At 49.0% G+C, this 18,918-nt stretch overlaps 1 protein-coding gene across 4 annotated transcripts in view; it reads right to left on the bottom strand.

Annotated features, from left to right (window-relative positions):
- SEPTIN9 (septin 9) overlaps positions 1–18,918 on the bottom strand; it is a 238,280-nt gene that overhangs the window by 133,980 nt on the left and 85,382 nt on the right. The window contains exon 1 of one of the 4 annotated variants that reach the window (XM_044454012.1): positions 5,394–5,652. The exons of the other annotated variants lie outside the window; for them this stretch is intronic. Coding sequence (XP_044309947.1) covers positions 5,394–5,448 — 55 coding nt within the window. The 5' untranslated portion in view covers positions 5,449–5,652. Of the gene's footprint in view, positions 1–5,393; positions 5,653–18,918 lie in introns of those variants that run through there. 4 annotated transcript variants of the gene reach the window in all.

Consider the following 18,918-nt stretch of genomic DNA (forward strand, 5'->3'; position numbering starts at 1 on the left):
AAACTAGGTTAGTCTTCCCCAGTACTGGGCTTCGTTGTTCCACAATTTCCTATCAAAAGCTGCTCTGAGCATTTCCTTTAGCTTACCTTTTCATGAATCCAAACCTATTTTCTGTTCCCTGCCTACCTCCTAACCCCTGATGCATGGTCTCTGGTCTGCAGAGGCTAACAGGCCTGAGCTGGCACACTGTGAGCTGGCCAAGGTTCAGCACTCTCTGGAAGGAAGCTCATCAGCAAACAGCAGCAGGTGCCCTATCAGAAACCAGCCAGGGCTCCATGGGTGGACTGGACTCCACTTTCTGCCCACTCCTAACTTAAAAAGTCATTTATTAGGCCCAGAGGCTCTTGGCTAAGTCCCAAAAGGTCCATAAAAGAAAAAAAAAAAAAGAGCACCCCAATTTTCCAGGCTCTGCTGTGCTCATAAAAAGTTTCAAAATGTCATGGCAAAGTGCCAGGAAAAGGGTAGGTAGATGTACTGATAAGAACATAAGGAAAGCCATGCCAGATCAGACCAAAGGTCCATCTAAGTCCATCACTTCAGGGATGGATGCAGGAAAAGGGAAGCCAGCAGGACAGTCCCCTCCCTGCCCCCTACCCACAGCCATTTCTCCTGACACTTCTAACTTCTGGGGCTGGGGCCAGACCAGGCCAGGCAAAGTTGCTTGTGCCTGGCCTGGCCTCATCTGGCCCACTGACATGCCTAGCCACCCTCTCCCAGCACATCACAGACAGAGAGCAGCACTGAGAAGGAGCAGGAGCCTGGCCTAGCAGTGCTGCTTGATCGTGGATCTTCAGGTGACAAGGAGTGCATTTCGACAGCTGCATTTCCTGCCACCGTAGAATCCTGTGCGGTAGGACCCTGGACTGTCTTGAGGCTTTTCTAGCAGTATTAACCCTTGCAAGGTGCTAGCTTCTCTGCCCTGGCACCACCTGAAGCAGGACTCCGGGGCTGGGGCCTTCTTGGGCGAACAGTGTCCCGTTCAAAAAGAGATGCAGCAAAACCTGATGAGAAGCAGGGAATAAATACAGAAATCCCTCCCCAAAGATTCCACAGCTACCTTCCATTCTGCTGTCTTAAGGACATCACACCTAAGAGCTGTTCTTTGGACAGACTGTTATTTGGCCAAGTCAGTGCAGGGTCTAGAAAATGTTTTAAAGAGATGTACTGTGGCTTACAGTGGTGGTTTTTTTTTTTTTAGGTTTCTGGAGATGAGTGCCTGTAAACTGCCCACTAATCACAAAACTGGCACCCGCATTTGGCAGTGATTTGTATCAGGGTGATGCATGACTTGGCTTCAGAATTCAGATTCAGAATATATGTTAAGTGGGTCCTCCCTGCCGAAGAGAGCTATGAAAGTAACAACAATCCTGCTCTGATTTTATCTACAAAGGACTCCGCTCATGGAAAATAATTCACTCTGTCTTGCAGAGCCACCAAGGGGATGTGAGGTGGCGGCCAGCCAGAGTCAGACACCTCAGTTTTTCCAGCTTCCCTTGATGACCCCAGGCAATTTTAACAAAAGAAGCAGCAGATCTCCTGGGCTCCCAAGACAAAGGTCAAATCCCGCTCACACCTCCCCACTGAAGTTTTGTGCAAGAGCTCTACCACTTGTGGCCCATAGGCGTGACCCCATGGAGCTGCAGCTGCTTCCAAGCCTCAGTGCTCCCTCACTGTGCACATGGAATAAAAGGGCCTCCCGCTCCTCTGAGAATGGAACAAGGACCACACTTTATAGCACAGAAGGTATGTGGGCAATTATCTGTGGCCCGGTGCCCTGTAGATGTGTTGGACTACTACTCCCATCATTCCAGTCACCATGCTGGCTCGGAGTTACAGTCCAACTCATCTAGGGAGGCTTGGGTTGAGAAAGGCTGTAACGTAGCTTCATCTTTGCTTCGACAGCAAAGTGCTGCTGGATAAATTATCTCTATCTGCCCCTGCCTTCTTGGCAGGACTAGATGTTTCCCAAGAAGCACTTGCTGCTCATCTCCTTTTTCACATGCTTCTGCTTCGTGACAGGGCTTGTCATGTTCAGCGAGTTCACCAACAAGGAAGGAGACAGTTCAGCAGGTACAGCAGGGGTGCAGAGCCGCAGGCCTGCCCTGATCCTCCCCCTCAAACAGCAATCCTTTCTTGGGGTGGGGGGGTGTTGGCTTTTATGCTGTTTCCCCCCCAATTCTGAAAGCCTGAAATGAAGGTAGGAGCTTTACTCTAAAAAATAGCAGTAGTTATTGGGATCCTGGGTCTTCTGACCCTGACACTTTTGCATTTGGCTTCACCCTCCACTGGAATGTGGCCCCTGAGAACATCACCAAAATTGAATTGATTTGGTCCTTTGACTGAAGGAAGTTCTGCATCCCTGCATTGGAAGCTCCTTATGGTCAGAGCCCAAGCAAACAGAAATCCTCGCATTTCTATGCCAGGGAAATAAAAGCATGGTTTGCAAACATTAACCACTATGGGGCTGCTGGATCTCACCTATCTCCTGACTTCTCAGGCAGGGCAGATTATGATACCTTGCCATATACAGGTTGCCTGCAGAACCAGTTACAAGGAGCGTTCCAGCCTAAGGGCCTTGAGAGCAATGGGGGAGGCAGCTACGAGGTGCCAGTGATCTCTGTGCCCTTTCACTGAATTTCTTCTTACTTTCATGGAGCAGGAGGGATTGATTCACCCTGATTCACTTGTGCTGCCTATGCAGAGATGGGAAAGAGGCACGGAGGGCATTCAACCAAGGAGCAGAGGGAGCTGCCTTAGAGCAGGCTGGGATATTTGTCTTTCTAGCCCAGAACTGGGTTTTTATCAGCTAGAGCTATTCCCGGACAAGGATAGTTTGCTCACGGTGATCCATGTCTCTCCTAGTTGGATTGCTGCAATGATTATTGGTGGAGCTGCCTTTCAGGGTGACTTGGAAGCCTGAATTAGTGCAGAGGAATAAATTCTGTTCCAAAATTCTGCAGCAGACCTTCCCTTGCCCAGGGCCTGATTCTGAAAGAAGGAAAGACAGAGGGCTTGTCTGTAGGTGGCAGCTGCTCCCCCAGTGGTGCTGCTCCTTTTTCCTGGGTGCAAAACAGGCGCATCTGGAGCACTATGCAGAGTCCCCACTGCTCCGCTGTCCAGAGGGAGAATTCAGATACGCTTCCCAAGGGATCAGATTTGGTCCTCACACAGAAAGGGGCTCTATGCCTCTGCACCAGAGGCACCGTATGGCCAGAGCCAAGGAGCTCTGTGCCAGAACAAACAAAATGATTTGTGAGGGTGAGGCAGTTGCTCCCATGAGCTGCGCTGCACACGGCCCAGAGGGAGCCAGTGAGTGAGTGAGCAGAAGCCTCTGCTCAGGTTCTTTCCCCAGGCAGCAGTGTGGACCCCTTCCTTTCTGTTTACTCACTCAGTTGACTGCTCTTCCTCTGAAACAAAAGCGGCAGTGCTGAGCACCCTTTCAAAGTCAAATGCAGTTAGGCCTCGAGAGGGAGATGCTTCCCTGCACCAAATCTGGAACCGTCTGCATGCAAAGCAGGTGTTTTACCACTGAGAAGCTGTGGTGGCCACCTCTTCCTTTCCGGGTTTCGGCTTCTGAATCGCACTGCCAAACCTAGCTCTTTTCAGATTCCAAGGCTAGGAAACTGCCCTTGAACGCTGCTGGGGTTTTCAAGATGCTCAACCCTGCACCCTGGTGCAGCAGAAAAGTGGCACACATCCTCTTGCTTAATTTTAAAGCACATGGAGATCAAAGAGCTCAAACATACCCTGGACACATGTGTGGAGGAGCGTGGAACTGCTCTGATGTCCCCCAGGTGTGCCTGCCACTAAATCCCACAGAAAGAGATCAGCCGAGGAGCATCAGGGGCCAAGCAACATACAAATATTCCTCTGTCTCTTGCTTAGCACTGCCGTGTGAAATCGGCAGAATAGAAAACTGCCATGCAAAGGTGACACACAGACAGAAAACAAAAGAGGACATTTCTGGGACACAGGAGCTGAAGTTTAAGGCTGCTCTTAATCCTTTCCTGGGTTCTCCTGTAGAGAGGGAGGGCTCTGCAGTGCCTTCCACTTCAATGATGCCTGCACTTATCAGAGCTCACAGCAACGCCTTGTCAGTGTGGTTAGACCTAAGAAAGCATAGCTGAAAACTAGGCTTATGTCAGAGTCATAATTCTGGCCTGACATCCCAACTGGCTGCAAGTGCCAGCACCCCCAAATGCTGAAGCAGATCTCTCCTCCTCACCCCGCTTCCGGCCTGGTCAAACCCTCTCCTCCACTGAAATAGCAAAGCCTCTTCAGAGAACTGCTCAGCCTTGAGACTTTTGCTGACTTGCCTGTCACTTTTCAGAATGGGTGGGCATCAAAATGCTGCCAAACAAAACAAAGGGGGAAGGAGAGGCAGAAAGGCGAGGGAGGAGACCTTTCAGCTTCACAGTTGTCTGAGCCACAACAAACTCCACACGGCTGATGCAGCTGCTACTTCGCTTCTTTCTTCACTATAGGAGAGAATGTCTCTTAAGCAGACAAAGAGAAGGCACAAACTCAGATGACAGCCTGCATGCACACACACAAGTTCTCACATGACCATTAATTTACATGTTGACAGTCTTGCCTATGCAGTTGTCCGATATATACTGGATGCGCCTTCAAGTGCGTTGAATGGTAATTCCCACCACCTCCAACCAGCATGGCTGATTGAAGTTGTAGTCCAACACACAGGTTGGAGAAGATAATAGTACTTTGATCACACACTCTGATCGACTCTGCCTCGGTTTCCCGATCTGTTTAATGGGCATGCATCCAAACAGATTTTGAGAAAGGGTTGCTGTGCCCTTTAGTAACGCCATTTTCTCAAACGTGAAGGTCCTGTCCGAAAAAAGAAAGTAATGCCAGGACACCCAAGAGAACCAGCTCCTCTCGACATTCCTGTCGAAGAAGCTTCTTTCTCTAGTGTAAAGGAAAAAACAATGCACCTCATCTCAGGGGTCTTTAACCGAGAATGCGATGCTTCAGCACTGAGAACCGCCCCCTCCTCTCCCCTCCGCCTCATTCATCACCTGGCCAAAACAAAACCAGGCAACTCACCCGCCTTAACGCCCCCAACCCGCGTCAAGGGACCTATCTTCTTCCTTTCCTGCTTCCTTTCGCAGTCCCAAGACAGAAGGTCCAGACCCCGCTGGATCCGCTCTGCGATCCAGTCCCACCGCCAGCAGCCGCAGTCTCTGCGTCTTTCTCGCCGGCCTCTGGCCGCGACAGAGGGGAGGGAAGGGGATGGGGGGGGGTCTTGGAAGGGGATGGCAACACACACGGGAACGAGCGGAAAACGGGTGCGCCCCCCTGGCAGCGGGAAGGCGGGGGAGTCCGCGACGGGATCCCTCTTCCTCCTCCCCCTCCCGCCCCAATCTACCCACCTTCGAAGTCGGAGATGATCCCTTCCAGGTGCGCGTTGACCACCGGGTCGGCCATCGCCCCGCTCGACTCGGGCTGCCCCAAAGTTCTCGGCAAAGTCCCGAGCGCAGCGCCGCTGGACAGCCCCCCTCCTGATCGCGATGAAATGGGAGGGCGAGAGCCGGCCGCCGACGCGCTCGCACAAGGCAGGCGGGCGCCCCTCCGCCCCCGGGGTCCGTGCCGCGAAGCAGGCTGGAATGAATGGAGGAGGGGAGCGCGGCCCTCCCCGCCCGCCGCCCGCCCCTGCGATCTTGGCAGCCCCGCGTGCGCCCGCCCGACCTCCCCACCGCGCACTGGCTGCCTCGCACGCCCGTCAAGCCGCGCGGCAGCGCAGGGCAATGCCGAGCGGAGGCTGGGCAGAGGGCGGCCGCCTGCCCCTTCCAGCAGCGCCGCCAGGCGAGCGGAGCGTGCTCGTGGCCCGCGGGGAGCGCCCGCCCGTCCGCCCGCCGCCGCCTGCAGCGCTCTCCGTCCGCGGGAGAGGCGGCCCAGGGGAGGGGCCCGCGCCCTGCCTCCGAGATGCTGCCTCAGCCAGCCCTGGCCCCGAGGGGCACGGCGCCCTTGGGGGCGAGGCCCCCTCCCGCCTGCAGCAGGGACGCGACGAGTGCTTCTGAGCACATGCAGAATCCCCTCGCCCCGTGAAGGAAGGTGGCGCCCTGCCGCTGGAACGGGAGGCCGGGGCGGCTGTTCCACAGTCCGAATGCAGGGGTGCTGCTGCTCTGGGCACGCAGCCCTTCTGGAATTCACCCACTGTGGCTTCTGTTTTACAGCTGGTCACTTTGGGGAGCAGGCTGCTTGTGACTGGACTTGTGTTTTGACCTAGGCCCGAGCCAGTCCTGTGCAGCAGCATTTGTTTACCAACCACACACTCTGTGCCATCTTTCCTCCCAGGAGACCCAAGTATCCTACATGGAAACGCCTGTCTTTCTCATTAGAACAACCCTCGATGAAGATTAGACTGAGAGGGAGTTGAGGAGCAAGAGACCACTTCCAACCTCACGACATGCACATGGTGGGCATGTCGTGAGCGGAGCCGGCTGGTGCTGGAGGTCAGACTAGTTGGCCCGGGAGGCCCCTTCTGACTCGCTCTGTTTCTGTTTCTAACCTGCAAGTGCCCATTGTTGGTCCTTTTACGAATGCTGCAGAATCATCCTGCAGGACCAAGGGAAGACAAGGAAGGTTTCATAGTTTTAGCGCCATCCCAGAAGAAACCTGGCCCAACGCAAGCATAGAACCATATACTGCAGCTGGAAGAGAAGGCCCATCAAGTCTCCCATCCAGATTCTAGGCAGGCCCTACCCTGCTTAGCAGCCATGATAAAGCAAGATCAGGCCCTTCAGGCTATCTGGAAGGCCCACGTGTAGTTCTGCTTTCCCCACCACGGTTCTCTCTGGGTGTGTTGGACCGCACTGCCATTGTACCCAGACAGCTTTGCTAAAGGGCATGCTGGGTAGAAATCATCGGGTGGTGGCCCAAAGTATTTGGCAGGAACCAGTTGGGGTGGCTGGGACAGCCAAGCTGCTGTTCCCATCTCTCCTGCACCTCCCCTCTACTGGATCAGAGGGCAGCTCTCTCCAGCTGGGCAGATTTGTTCATTGTTCCTCATGCTCTTTTCTAAGCCACTGCCCCACATTGTCTCATCACTCAAAAGATCAGCCCTTGCCTTAGATATGTTTCATGTTGGAGTGCCATTTCTTCATCTTGGGGATGGGGGTATAAAATCCAATAGTAAGATACATTTCTGAATGCTGTTTAAAAGGTCCTGCATTTATCCATTTTTATTTCTAATCTGCCCAAACAACAAATGCTCCCTGGGCAGATTAAAAACAGTTAAAAGACCGTTGCAAACTGATTAAAACACAATATACGGTATACCTAAGGAAAAGAAAAAAAGACAATACAATGAATGTGAACTATGAACAAAAGAAAGCTAGCATATTAGAGCAGGCCTGGGGAGCTCCAGCTGCGAATATCATCGGCCATAGCCTGCCCCCCCCCACCCCCAGTGGCCTTGTGCCAGTCACCATCTCTCGGTTTAGCCTCACAGGGTTGTTGTGAAGATCCTTCTTTTTGGGTGGAGGGAACCATGTGTATCAGCCTGAGTTCCTTAGAGGAAAGGTAGATATCAGAATAACAAATGAATAGGTGGATAAAAGGATGATGGACAATTGCTACTGACAGTTTTAAAGGCAGTTATAGAGTCTAAAGAAGTAGATAAATTTCCTCCCTGCCATGTTTTGTAACAATCTGTGCCTCTTTCCTATTGGCATGCTGACAACTCTGTGACATGCTTTGCCCATGTTTTCTACATGCTAAGAACATCTGTTAATAATTTATAAATGACATAGAAAATCTAACCTAATATATATAAAGTGTGTCTGATTTCTCTGGAGTGACACAATCTTTCCAGTGCTGGCAAAATGTTCCATGTTTAACAATCTGTTTTTATTAATGGCATGACCAAGAGGATTCTTTTTTTAGATGGGGCAGAATTCCTTTCTGTAAAATAAAGTTTAAAAAAACCCTGTATCAGAATAATGCCCTGAGTGGGGTTCTGTGTTAGGAAAAAAAATTCTGTCTGCCACAGTTTATAAGATCAAAAAGAACAATAAGGGAACTTTGCCTTCCTTCTAGGTTTCAAGCTGTTCTTGGCCTTAAGTTTGGAACTGCTAAACCACAACAATTCAGAGGCCTTTTTGCGGTCCAGGCCTGTTTGTGGCCAGAGGGCTTTCAAAATAGACGGACATCATTAGTATCAATAATACATGACAGGGACTCAAAGTGTCTGTTTTCCTGAATGAGCCTAGCTGGGCATTTCAAAATAAAAATAACCTTTAGCCACCCTAGCCTTAGAACCAGTCACTGCATGTCTTTTGCAGCGCTGGTGTCACTTCCTTAGTCCCGACCCGCTGCTCTTTGCCCCTCCAAAGCAGCATGGCCATCTGGGAGAGGCAGCTATTGTTCAATGGACACGGCCAGCATGCAGCCTGGCTGATTGGTGCCAACAGCCCTGGCACTGGCTCTGAAAGGAAGCGTATGTTTCCTTCTCCTGCAGTGCCAAAGCACTGGAGCTAGAAGCACAATCCCTTTCAGGGACTGTTTCCCACTCTGTGAGATTTTGATAAAACACCCTTGTCCAAAATAATGAAGCTGAATGAAATCAGGGACCTGAAAGGCAGTTGTTTAGAAACGAGGCTAAGCCAAGGTATTGCATCAGCCTTTCCCAAGATGTGTTAGCCTACAAGTGCCAACTTCCCCAGTCAGCGGGGCCAAAGGTGTGTTAGACTAGTGTGGTACCACTGCTCTTCCTGGAGAAGAACCCTCCTGCCTAATTTTCAAATCCTTGTGAAGTTATAACTCCTCATTATTGTCCAGCATGGCTGACCCTGAACAGAAGCCTGATGTTCATCCATGAAACGTACGCATTCTAGTACTCGGTTTTTCAAAGGCATGCTTGAATGGGTCACATTTATTTTATAGAATAAAAGCTGGCTCAAGGGTCTTGTTTGGAAGGTGCTGCAGATCCAGACTGGGGTGATGCAACGGTTTTCTGCACTGATACTCCCTTCTGCCCTTTGCCCCCTAAAGTGCTGCTCTTGAAGAGCTACAACGCAGCCAAAGTGCGCAACACCTTGGGAAGTGACAGGATATTCGAAGAGAAGGTACGGATGGGGAGGTGGGAACAGCAACTTCTGTACTTCCTATCAGCCTCTTTCACAGCTGTACGTCAAGTACTACTCCCATCCGAAGACGACAATCCTTTGTACACTTACTCATTAACAAAGTACTCATTAAACAAAAGTGGAAGCATACTTTCAACACATGATTAGACCAATCGCCATAGGAGAGAGACAACTGCATGGAATTTCTAAATGCTACAGTATGCAGAAGAAAAGGTGCTACAACACTCAGTATTTTTGAGATTTCGTAAATAGAGAGGGAAAGGAAGTGAAGCTGTCAAAAGGAAATCAAGCTGACTTTCTCTGTATGTTTACTTGGGGAAATGACACCCTTGTTTGCAGAAGCTGGAAAACAGAATGGAATAACAGGAAAATCCCACACCCTTTAGAACCTGGATTAGAGACACTGATGAAGAAGGACCGGGGAGTCATGCAGAGACTATTGACACAACATTCGCTTTGGACTCATCTCAGAATGCTTTCTTGCTTTGTTTTTGGTTACTGTCTGCTGGATGTTACCTTCTTTGCAACAATTTATAAATACAGAAAGTGAGAAAGACTGCAGCTAGTAGACTGGTACTACTTTTCAAACTGTCGTCTCTTCAGGAACAGAGAAGTCATACAGCCGATGACATTTAGCAATGTGATGATGTCACTAAGGGCCAATAAAGCTAATTCCCGAGAAGGTAATTCCTTTATTATGCATTAGCTTCTTTTATGCTCCAGAGAAAGTGTGGCTACATAGAGGCTAAGTTGTAAGCAAGAAGAAAACATACAAGACTTCAGACTGTATTTATTGCTCATTTTGCAGCTTTTATGTGTATGTTTGGGTTTAAGAGGTGATTTCTAGGACCTTATCTGCTATTGGACATATTCCACATAAACATCCACACAGCCGCTTTTTCAAGCTAAACTGCATCACTACCTTTAGTCATTTCCTCCAACGTGTGCCAGACCATTGTCCTACCCTTTCATTTTTCACTCCCCCTCCCCCATCACACACACGGAAAGAGACACTGTGCAACGGAAAACTTGCATGCCTTGCACAAGAATGCCATAAAAACACCAAAGGTTTGCCTTTCGGTGACAGCCATCCTATGCATCATTCAGAATGACAGTTCAGGACCATCCCATATTTCTCAATGCTTCCTCATGTTAAAGAAGTCTATTTAATACATTAGCCCTTCAGAGAAAGAACTTTCCTCACCTTATTCCCCAGTGTGCTGATTTTCTACACATAAGGAATTACTTTTTTGTCACATGTGGCAGGAATATTAAAAAATCTGTCCCTTACCTTCAGTCAGAAGCAACAACACTCCAGAACTCTCCTATTCTGCTGCCACATTTATCACAGATAAAAGCTCCCTGAAGAAGGCACTCATGGCAACTGTCTCCAACTGGGTGCCCTCCAGATGTGCTGGGCATAACTGCCACCATGGCTATGGTGGCTGGGAACAATGGGAATTATAGTCCAGTGCACCTGGGGGACACCAGGTTAGGGGGGTCCAGCCTGTAAAAAGCAAGGTAGTTAAGGAGCGAGGAGGGAAAGTGGGATGCTGCACTGGGTTTCTGTCTTATCGCTGCACACATCGTCCCCGCAGCTCATGAGTCACTCTGGAGGAACCATCCATTTCTGCTGCCTGCAGAACAGAGGCTGCAAGTTCTCACTGATCAGACAAGACAGCAAAGGCCGCACAGCTGACATCAATACAAGCTAGCCTACGTGTGGACTATCACTCTGGTTTGCACCCTCTGGGCACCCACCAGCACCAACCAAGCTGAACACCAAGGAACAGCCAAACTCTGGTTCAGGCTATTCAGTCAGCAAAATTCAAGCAATTCGGTGTGCTTCAACTTTATGCAGGAGGGCGTGAGTTGATTTTGCCCTTTGCTTTCCCTTGCAACCCTACACGGATTCCTGTTTAGATTGGCTACATACCAGGGCTAGAGAAACCTTTCAGCCCAAACAATTAATTCATTTTTGAAGACAATTTTGGGGACTGCTTTCTCGTAGTGAGCAGAGATAAATGGTAATGGTCAAAAATATCCAAAAGACCAGCCTATTTTGGTTTGAAACGCTTACTGCAGGTAACTAAGCCTTCAGAAAATGTTTTCAACTGCTTAGAATGGGGGGAAGCCTCTACAGAAGCCATGCACTCAGTCCCCGGGTTAAGAACAAGTTCTGTTCCTGAGATCACCTTTAAATCGAATTTGTATGCAAGTCAGATCACTCATACAAAAAGCATATAAAACACTTAAGAAGCACTTCCACATTCACTAAAACATTTTAAAGCAATACAGTATTTTAATAACAATAATAGTACAGGAATAATAAAGTAACTACAGGTACTGAAGAGAGAGAGAGAGAATCCAATTGTTGAATGACTAAAGCCTAATGCATTCCCAACACCTGATGGCATCTCACCTTTATCTGATCACGTAATTATTTCCACTTTAGTTTCAAATATGATTGTTGTTCTTTTCTGCAATGCATCACCTGCATTGCATCAGATTTATGCTTCGGAGGCATGGTTACAAACCAAACACAGTACAGAGTTAGAGAAGGCAACACTAACCCCACATGATCTGAAACACACTGGCTTGGATACACTATTTTTTCATGCTGAGCTGAGCATGAAAAGCTACTGTAGTTCCACCGCTGCCACAGGACTGGTTCCCCACTCACTGCTCTTCCCTTCCTCCTCCCTTCCTCCCTTTCCATTCCTTCCCTTCCTCACTCCTTCCTTCCTCTCCTTGCTGCCCAGTGCCTGCAGGTGCCCACTTGAGGACCAGTTGGGACTTCTGCATTTGCTTGTTCATAACCAGGGATGCACCTTAACTGGGACATTCAACACTGGGGGACTGGGTGTACATCACCCAACGATGGGCAGTTGTGGGGGAAGGGGGAGGAACGAACAGGAGGAGTGTGGCCACCTGAGCAACTCAGTAGGGCTAGTCTGAGACCTCAGCAAGTCCACATTTGGCTCTCGAGCCTGAAGACCTCACCACACGGAGATGGATTATCAAGTGGCACAGCTGGCATGAGAAAAATTAGAGTACTTACAGCATAGTGTTGCCTGCATTTTGAAGAAAGAATCTGGGAACTTTTTTAACTTAAGAAAGGGGTAAGAAACATTTTTCCTATTAAAGGGATGCCTTCCCTCGGGGTAATTAGTGAAAGTCACAAGCCAGTGACAAATGGGCTGAAGCCAACCATGCCAGAGTCCTAAGTAGGTGGGTCACCCCATTTCCTTTTCTGGAACCACCTTTTCTGTCTCCCTCTTTTCTTCCCATCTAGCAGGTGCCAGGGGAAGGAAAGGCCCCTTTTGCCAGAGATATGGGCAGATGGCATGCAGAGGATTTTTGGAGTTAGACTGAGGGCCACCTCCGGCCCTTGGCCATTAACCATCTAAAAGTGCTTCTGGTAGAATCTCTTGTGCTATTGGTATCATCATACGTGTTTGTTGTTAGCACTGGACTAGGCCTTGCATTAGAACTAACCCACAATGCCACTTGAGCTGATCAAGGCCATATTGTCGCTGAGATCTAGAGGAGGAAAGTTACGTGCACACAGCCTCCATTTTATTTGGCGCGCCTCACAGGGGTGAGCCCAGAAAATGCTCCACTGTGAACTCCCTTCAAAAAGCCATTTGTGGCAGAGTTGTCATGAGAACTGGCTAGAAAAGAAATCAAAGGCGATTGTGGCACGCAAGCCTTGTGTAATGAACACCAATCAGGAATTGTTCTGAAGGACACAGCCTGGAAGTACAGTTTCAGTCAAAACAACAGAGCTCAGTAGGTCTGAGGGGGCTTGGCTTGCTCCACTCCAATCACTCCCTGCCCAACCATAGCAACTCGGAGGGAGGAGAAACCACTCAGGACTGACATTGTTGTAGTCCGGAACATGTACAATGTTCCAGGTTGCCTGCCCCAGATCAGAATATGAGAAGCTCTGCATTTGAGCTCTTGGCTGTTTGCAGAAATGAGTTGCAGCAATTGTGTGGGGCTGACACCTTTGTATCAAGTTTCAGTGTGGATCAGTCTGACCAAAATTAAAAGGGGGACCCAAAGAAGAGTCCAGCACGGCCAAGTACATGGGAAGAGCAAGTGTTTGGTTAAACTGTGTGTCGAAATGGGCACCACATAGGTATTCAGGCCCACAAGCTCAATAGTGCACGATAACAAATGTTGATGACACTAAAGGAGAATTTTCAGCAATCACTGTTCATCCCCATAATAGCTTTAGCAAACACCAGGCCTGCTGAGCTGTTTCATAGGGATGTGGGATCCAGCCAACTTTCACTCAGGGTGGGATGTGGGGAAAAGAGACAGCAGGCAAAATTTCAATGCTCCTGGCTGTGAACATAAGGAACATCTCAGGCTAGGGTGAAGATGGTACATGGCAGAAACAGAAATGCTAGAATAGGCCAATCTTCATTCTGACATTTTACACCAGGTCCCAATTACATCATTTACAGGAGGAAGATAGGAGATGAGGCCCCACGCTGCTGCCAGACAGTCTTCATTCTCCTTTTTAGAGACCTGGAGAGTGGTTGCAGGGGCAGGGGGAGAAAATGAGCTTTCCATGCTGGGCTGCTGGAGTTTCCAGCCACCGTCCCTCCTCCCACACACAGATCCTTGCCTTTCTTGTCCACACAGGCACGGCTCCTCCTGCCTTCCATGTTAGTGCAACTTCTGCTTTACCAGACACATGATCCACCCACGCCTTTGTTCACTCACCCATAGCAGTTCACCCTTCTAGCGAGGAGGAGGAGGAGGAGGAGGAGGAGAGGAACCACCGGGAGGGACAGGACTGCCCACTGATGGTGTGCAGCAGGGATGCGGCCTCCAGAGGCTGGCCTTGCAGGGTGCCTAGCAAGGCTCAGACGTCCCGGGGCTCCCAAGCCCTGCTGCTCTTCCACACTGTTGCTCTGCTGGGATGAGCTGTGGCTGGTGGGGGCACTGAGGAACGCGCCCCCCCCAGGGGAAAAGGGTCATAAAAGGTGGGCGGTATTGGCAAGCGCTATTTTCATGCATAGATTCAGAACATGCTATTTCTTAAACAGAGATAACTGTATCTCACCATCATGTGGAATCCGGCAAGGTGTGTGACCACCTGCACAATGTGCTCAGGGTTCATGGCTGCTGGTTCTTGATCCTTGAAACCAAAATGGACAGGATGGCCCTTTGGGCAGGGGACGCCTTCAAATGCAGGAGGGTCCTCTGTAAAGGAGGACACAGGGCCACCCTGGTCGTGATCGTAACTAGCGCAAGGACTGCAGCCTCCACAGTGGCTGCCCACACCCAGAGACAACCTTGTGGGTGAGTCCAGCCATTATTTACACTCTGACAAAAGATAGCTAAGAAGCCTGGAGTAACTTGACTGTGTTTGAAAAACAGTCACCCTGTCCAAAATGTACCTGATAGATAATCAGGTGGATTATGAACAGGTCTCCCCTTCTTCTGCCTTCTTCCCAAGCACCAAGCTTCTCCCCTCTGTGTCCATGAGACCAGATCACTGTCTGTCACCAATTCGCACATTCGCAGCAGTGATTTTGGCTGCAGTGAGTTTCAGAGATGCAAGATGCTTCCAAACAGAAAGATCACAGAAAAAAGTGGGAGGACATGTTCCCCTTTTCACAAAGAATCTCCCCAGAGATCGCACAGCAAGGAACAGACTGTATAAATATGGGCCTTCGGCTGAACTTCTAAAGACCTCAGCTTCAGGAGCAATTTCCCAAACAGATTAAATCCATTCACACTCTGATGCACTATTTAAACTGGGGTATTTGGATGTTGAGCAATTTAGTGCTGGCTTACATGCAAGGACTCCCCTGTGTGGGGTCTGCTTTGAGTTGCTCCATATAACTGTCACCAAGTGGTGAGCTGACCGTGTGCTGGACCTCACCATGTGGATAGGTAATATGGGCTGCCGTCCCATCTGTGTTTAGGCAGAAAAAGTTCCCGCAAACTGTAGGATTATTTTCTATCCAAACATGTTTAGGATGGTGCCTTTAATTTTTTAATTTATGCATTTATTACACGTATATCCCACCTTTACACCAAAAAAGGTGGTCATTTTTATGCCAACACAAACATCAAGAACAAATGTCTGGGCTGGAGGAAAATTATGCCCTCGGAGTGGCACGAGCTACTGAACACAAACAGCTCAGTGAAAGGCCCCAAATGAATAATTTAAAATAGTTTCCATATAGGTTTCATAATACAGGCACACGCGTGCCCCTTCATCCCATTTACGATTGTAAAGTGGTACTAATTTGGCCACTGGCTCAAATCAGCTTCACCTGGGAACTCTGACCAAAAAGTATGAATACAACTCATGGCATATTTTCAAGGATCACATTACAGATCCTGACTCAAGCCATTGAGGAGGTTGCTGGGCCTATGGTTTGACTAGGCAGGGAGTTGGAAGGATTTGTCAATGGACCAGAGGAAAAATCTTTACATAGCAGCAGAAGAAAAAGAAGCTGGCTGGTGGGGGATGATAGGAGTTGTGGCCAGGACATCTTGAGGACACCAGCTGAGGGAAGCCTGCCTTAGATGCGAGCCCTACTGTATTATTGGGAGCTTACGGCTGGGTAAGCAGACACGGGATGGCAGCCTTGGGCCTCTCCGAACTCGCTTGTGAGCAGGCACCCGACCACATGGTCTCTCTCTTCCCTGGGCACAGCGACTCCTTCCCCTGGGCACAGGTTGCTGGCAGCTCTTGGATGTAGACCCAGCAATGTCTCTCAGTGCTGGGTGGCCAGATCCAGGCCTCCTCCGCTTCCGCGGGAGCTGGCTCTGCAACCATTGCCAGTCACATCTTGTAATTCTCAGCACATTGGGACAGCATGCCAAAATGTTTTAATGGATGTGTGTGGAAGTGTGTTTTCTGGTCTGCAGGAACACATATTTGAAGTTAATACTCCAAGGTTTCTTTGGCAGGGCATCTGCCTAGATCAGCAATCCTTCTCCACTAGAAGTGAATGCCTTGCTTGTTACCACTCTCCAAAAAAAGATGGAACGGATGGAAAAGACACGTACCTAGTTTCTCCCAATAAATGCGGGGAAATGGGTGACATCGACTCAGGAAGACCCACTGCAGTGCTGGATTTGGTTCTGGGCCTAATTACATGCAAAGGAGCAGATCAGAGCAGCTTCGGCCAGAAACACGCACCACTTCCTCTCTGCCGGAGGTGGGTCGTGCACACAGCACACCTACACTCACATCATTTCCTTTGAAAGGGAGCATTTGCTAACAGAAAGCAAAGGAAAAGTAGGGGAGACCGAATCGGCAACAGTTAAAGAGCCAAACCTGGGGAAAACACCCATGTGTACACCTCTAAACCTGACAGTCTGTTGCTTGGCCAAGTTCTGGCTGAATTTCATCTGAGGCTGCTTTGGCTACAGCTGGACTCAGGGCTGCTGGATGTGGGCGATTCAATGGCAGGGAGGCAGAGCAACTGTGTACATTTAAGGGACATTGTACAGCTTCAGTGCACACACATGGTAGATCTTGCTGAGCCCCCATGTGTTTCAGAGGGGCTTATGCTGCAAAACCTTGCTTTGACCCCCATGCTCCCAGAAGGGCAAATGGTTTGAGGATGAACCCACTCGGCTCACTTCTCATGCCCTCATTCACCTGTGCCATCACGGGCACAGCTCTGCTGCCTGCTGTTACATAACCAAGGTCATTTTCGGTCAACAAGTGACTTCTTGTGTAGCCCACAAAGAAATAGACTGCTGTAGCTTGAGCTCTGTGTATGTCAGCGTCTTAGTCCCTTTTTGTTTTATGTGCTATACTTCATGGATCCAGCTAAAATGTTCAAGGGGCTGGAGGAACTCCCCTGTGAGGATACTTACAACAGCTGAGATTGTTTGGCTTGGAAAAAAGGTAAATAAAGGGGGAGAGAGGTGTGCAAAACTATGCACGAAGTTGAGAAAGTGGAGAGGCAGACATTTTTCTCCTCTTCCCATAATATTAAAACTAGAACCATCCCATGGTGGGAAATTCAGAGCAGTTAAAAGGGAGGGCTTCTTCACACAACACATAGTTAAACCATGGAATTCACTTCCGCAAGATGTGGTAATGGCTATCGACCTGAGCCGCTTTGAAAAGGGATTGGATGAATTCGTGGAAAATAAGGCCATTCATGCCTGGTAGCCTTGAAGGGGTCTACTTCTCCCCCTAGTATCAGAGGCACTTGGCCTGTGTCCATGGATTTTGCTGAAGAAACAGGGCAGGGTGGGGTCTGTTGCACCCACTCCCGCTTGTGGGGCCCTCCGGGCAGTCGGTTTGCCACTGCGTGAACAGAATGCTGGGCTGGATGAGTCCTGAGTCTTAAGCTGTGGACTCCATGCAGTGGCGCAACCTTAATTAAACTACCACCTCACCTGCTTTGGATTACAATTCCCATGGCCAGCTTTGATGGGAGCTGAAGTCTAAAACAGCTGGAGGACACTAGGTTAGAGAAGCTGTAGCAATCCATGGACAATTTCTTCTCCTAATTAAGAAAAGATGAGTCAGCCCATGAGAAAGATAGCAAGGAATCGTATGTTAAAATGCAGAGGCTAGAAAGCCCTCTCTCTCTGTACAAAGAAGGTCTGCCTATATTGACTTGTTCCCATTGTAAATTTGGAAGAGATTTGCCAAACGGAAATGTACCTGGAGTAGAGTTAATGCAGTTGCCACAGATTTGGGAAGAAGTCATTGCTTTTCCTTGAATTCTCATTTAGCTTTAGTAAGCAGCTTAGCAGACTCCTACAATGTTATGTTAATTGACTTTCCTGAGAGGAGGGGAAATGATTACTTATCCCCAAGGCAGAAGGAGAGCAAAAGGAGATCAGGTGATACCAGAAAAGTTATTAAAGCTAGTGGGAAATTCGAGAAAACAGTCATAAAAGGACAAGCATGTGACTGCCTGGAAGATATTCACTTCCAGGGACATGTGGTAATTTATGTCCTTTAAAGGGGACACTGAGCAATACCAACCAAGCATCCCTGGGGAAGGTCTGGATTTAACACTGACTGGGAGAGAGTTGGTCAAAAGGTCAGAGGCATGAGAATCATACCAGCCACATCAGGGATGCCCACCTTTTGGGGGCTCCGTGGGCACAGCCGGACTTTTGAAAGCGTGTCATGGGCACTGTCCCAAAATGGCTGCCATGGGATGAAAAGGACCCATTTCCCTGAAAGCAAGCTGGTGAGACTAAAAGAAAACAACTTGCTTGGGAACTGAAGCACAAACAGTATAGGTGAGGTCTGAGTTCCAAAACTTAAAACCACTGCTTAGAACCCAAAAGAAGCTGTTGCTGGAGGGCAGCCCTTCACGTTGCCGTATACCTAGTCCTCCATGTGCATGGTTTTTTTTTGGGGGGGGGGGCTTCTTTTGGTTCCTTTCTTTATTTTAAAAAATCTTCAGAAATAAAAATAAAAGTCAGGAGGCAGCAGGAAACATGTCTGCAGGCATCCCATGGACATGATGTTGGAGACCTCAGACCTTATGGGTGCGTGGGGGGTTTGTTATCCGAGACAATTTTGCTGTGCCGGTCCAGCTTCAGGCTGCAACTGAGAGTGCATCACCAATAAATCTAATAAACAGAATTAAAAGGTTTATAATAAATCGAATCAATAAATCACACAAAGACATGTTCCAAACCGTGGGTGGCGGGGGGGGGGGGGGCATTTTCTCTATTTCAGATTGAAGTCAGTCCTGAACTGTTAATGCAATAGCATTAACATTTTTGTCCTATGGAATGACTCATTCCTGATTTGCGATTTTTCCCCTCTGGCATTTTGCTTTTGGCA

This window comes from Varanus komodoensis, unplaced genomic scaffold (genome assembly GCF_004798865.1).
Source record: "Varanus komodoensis strain SLA01 unplaced genomic scaffold, ASM479886v1 scaffold7_1, whole genome shotgun sequence".
Classification (NCBI taxonomy): Eukaryota; Metazoa; Chordata; class Lepidosauria; order Squamata; family Varanidae; genus Varanus; species Varanus komodoensis.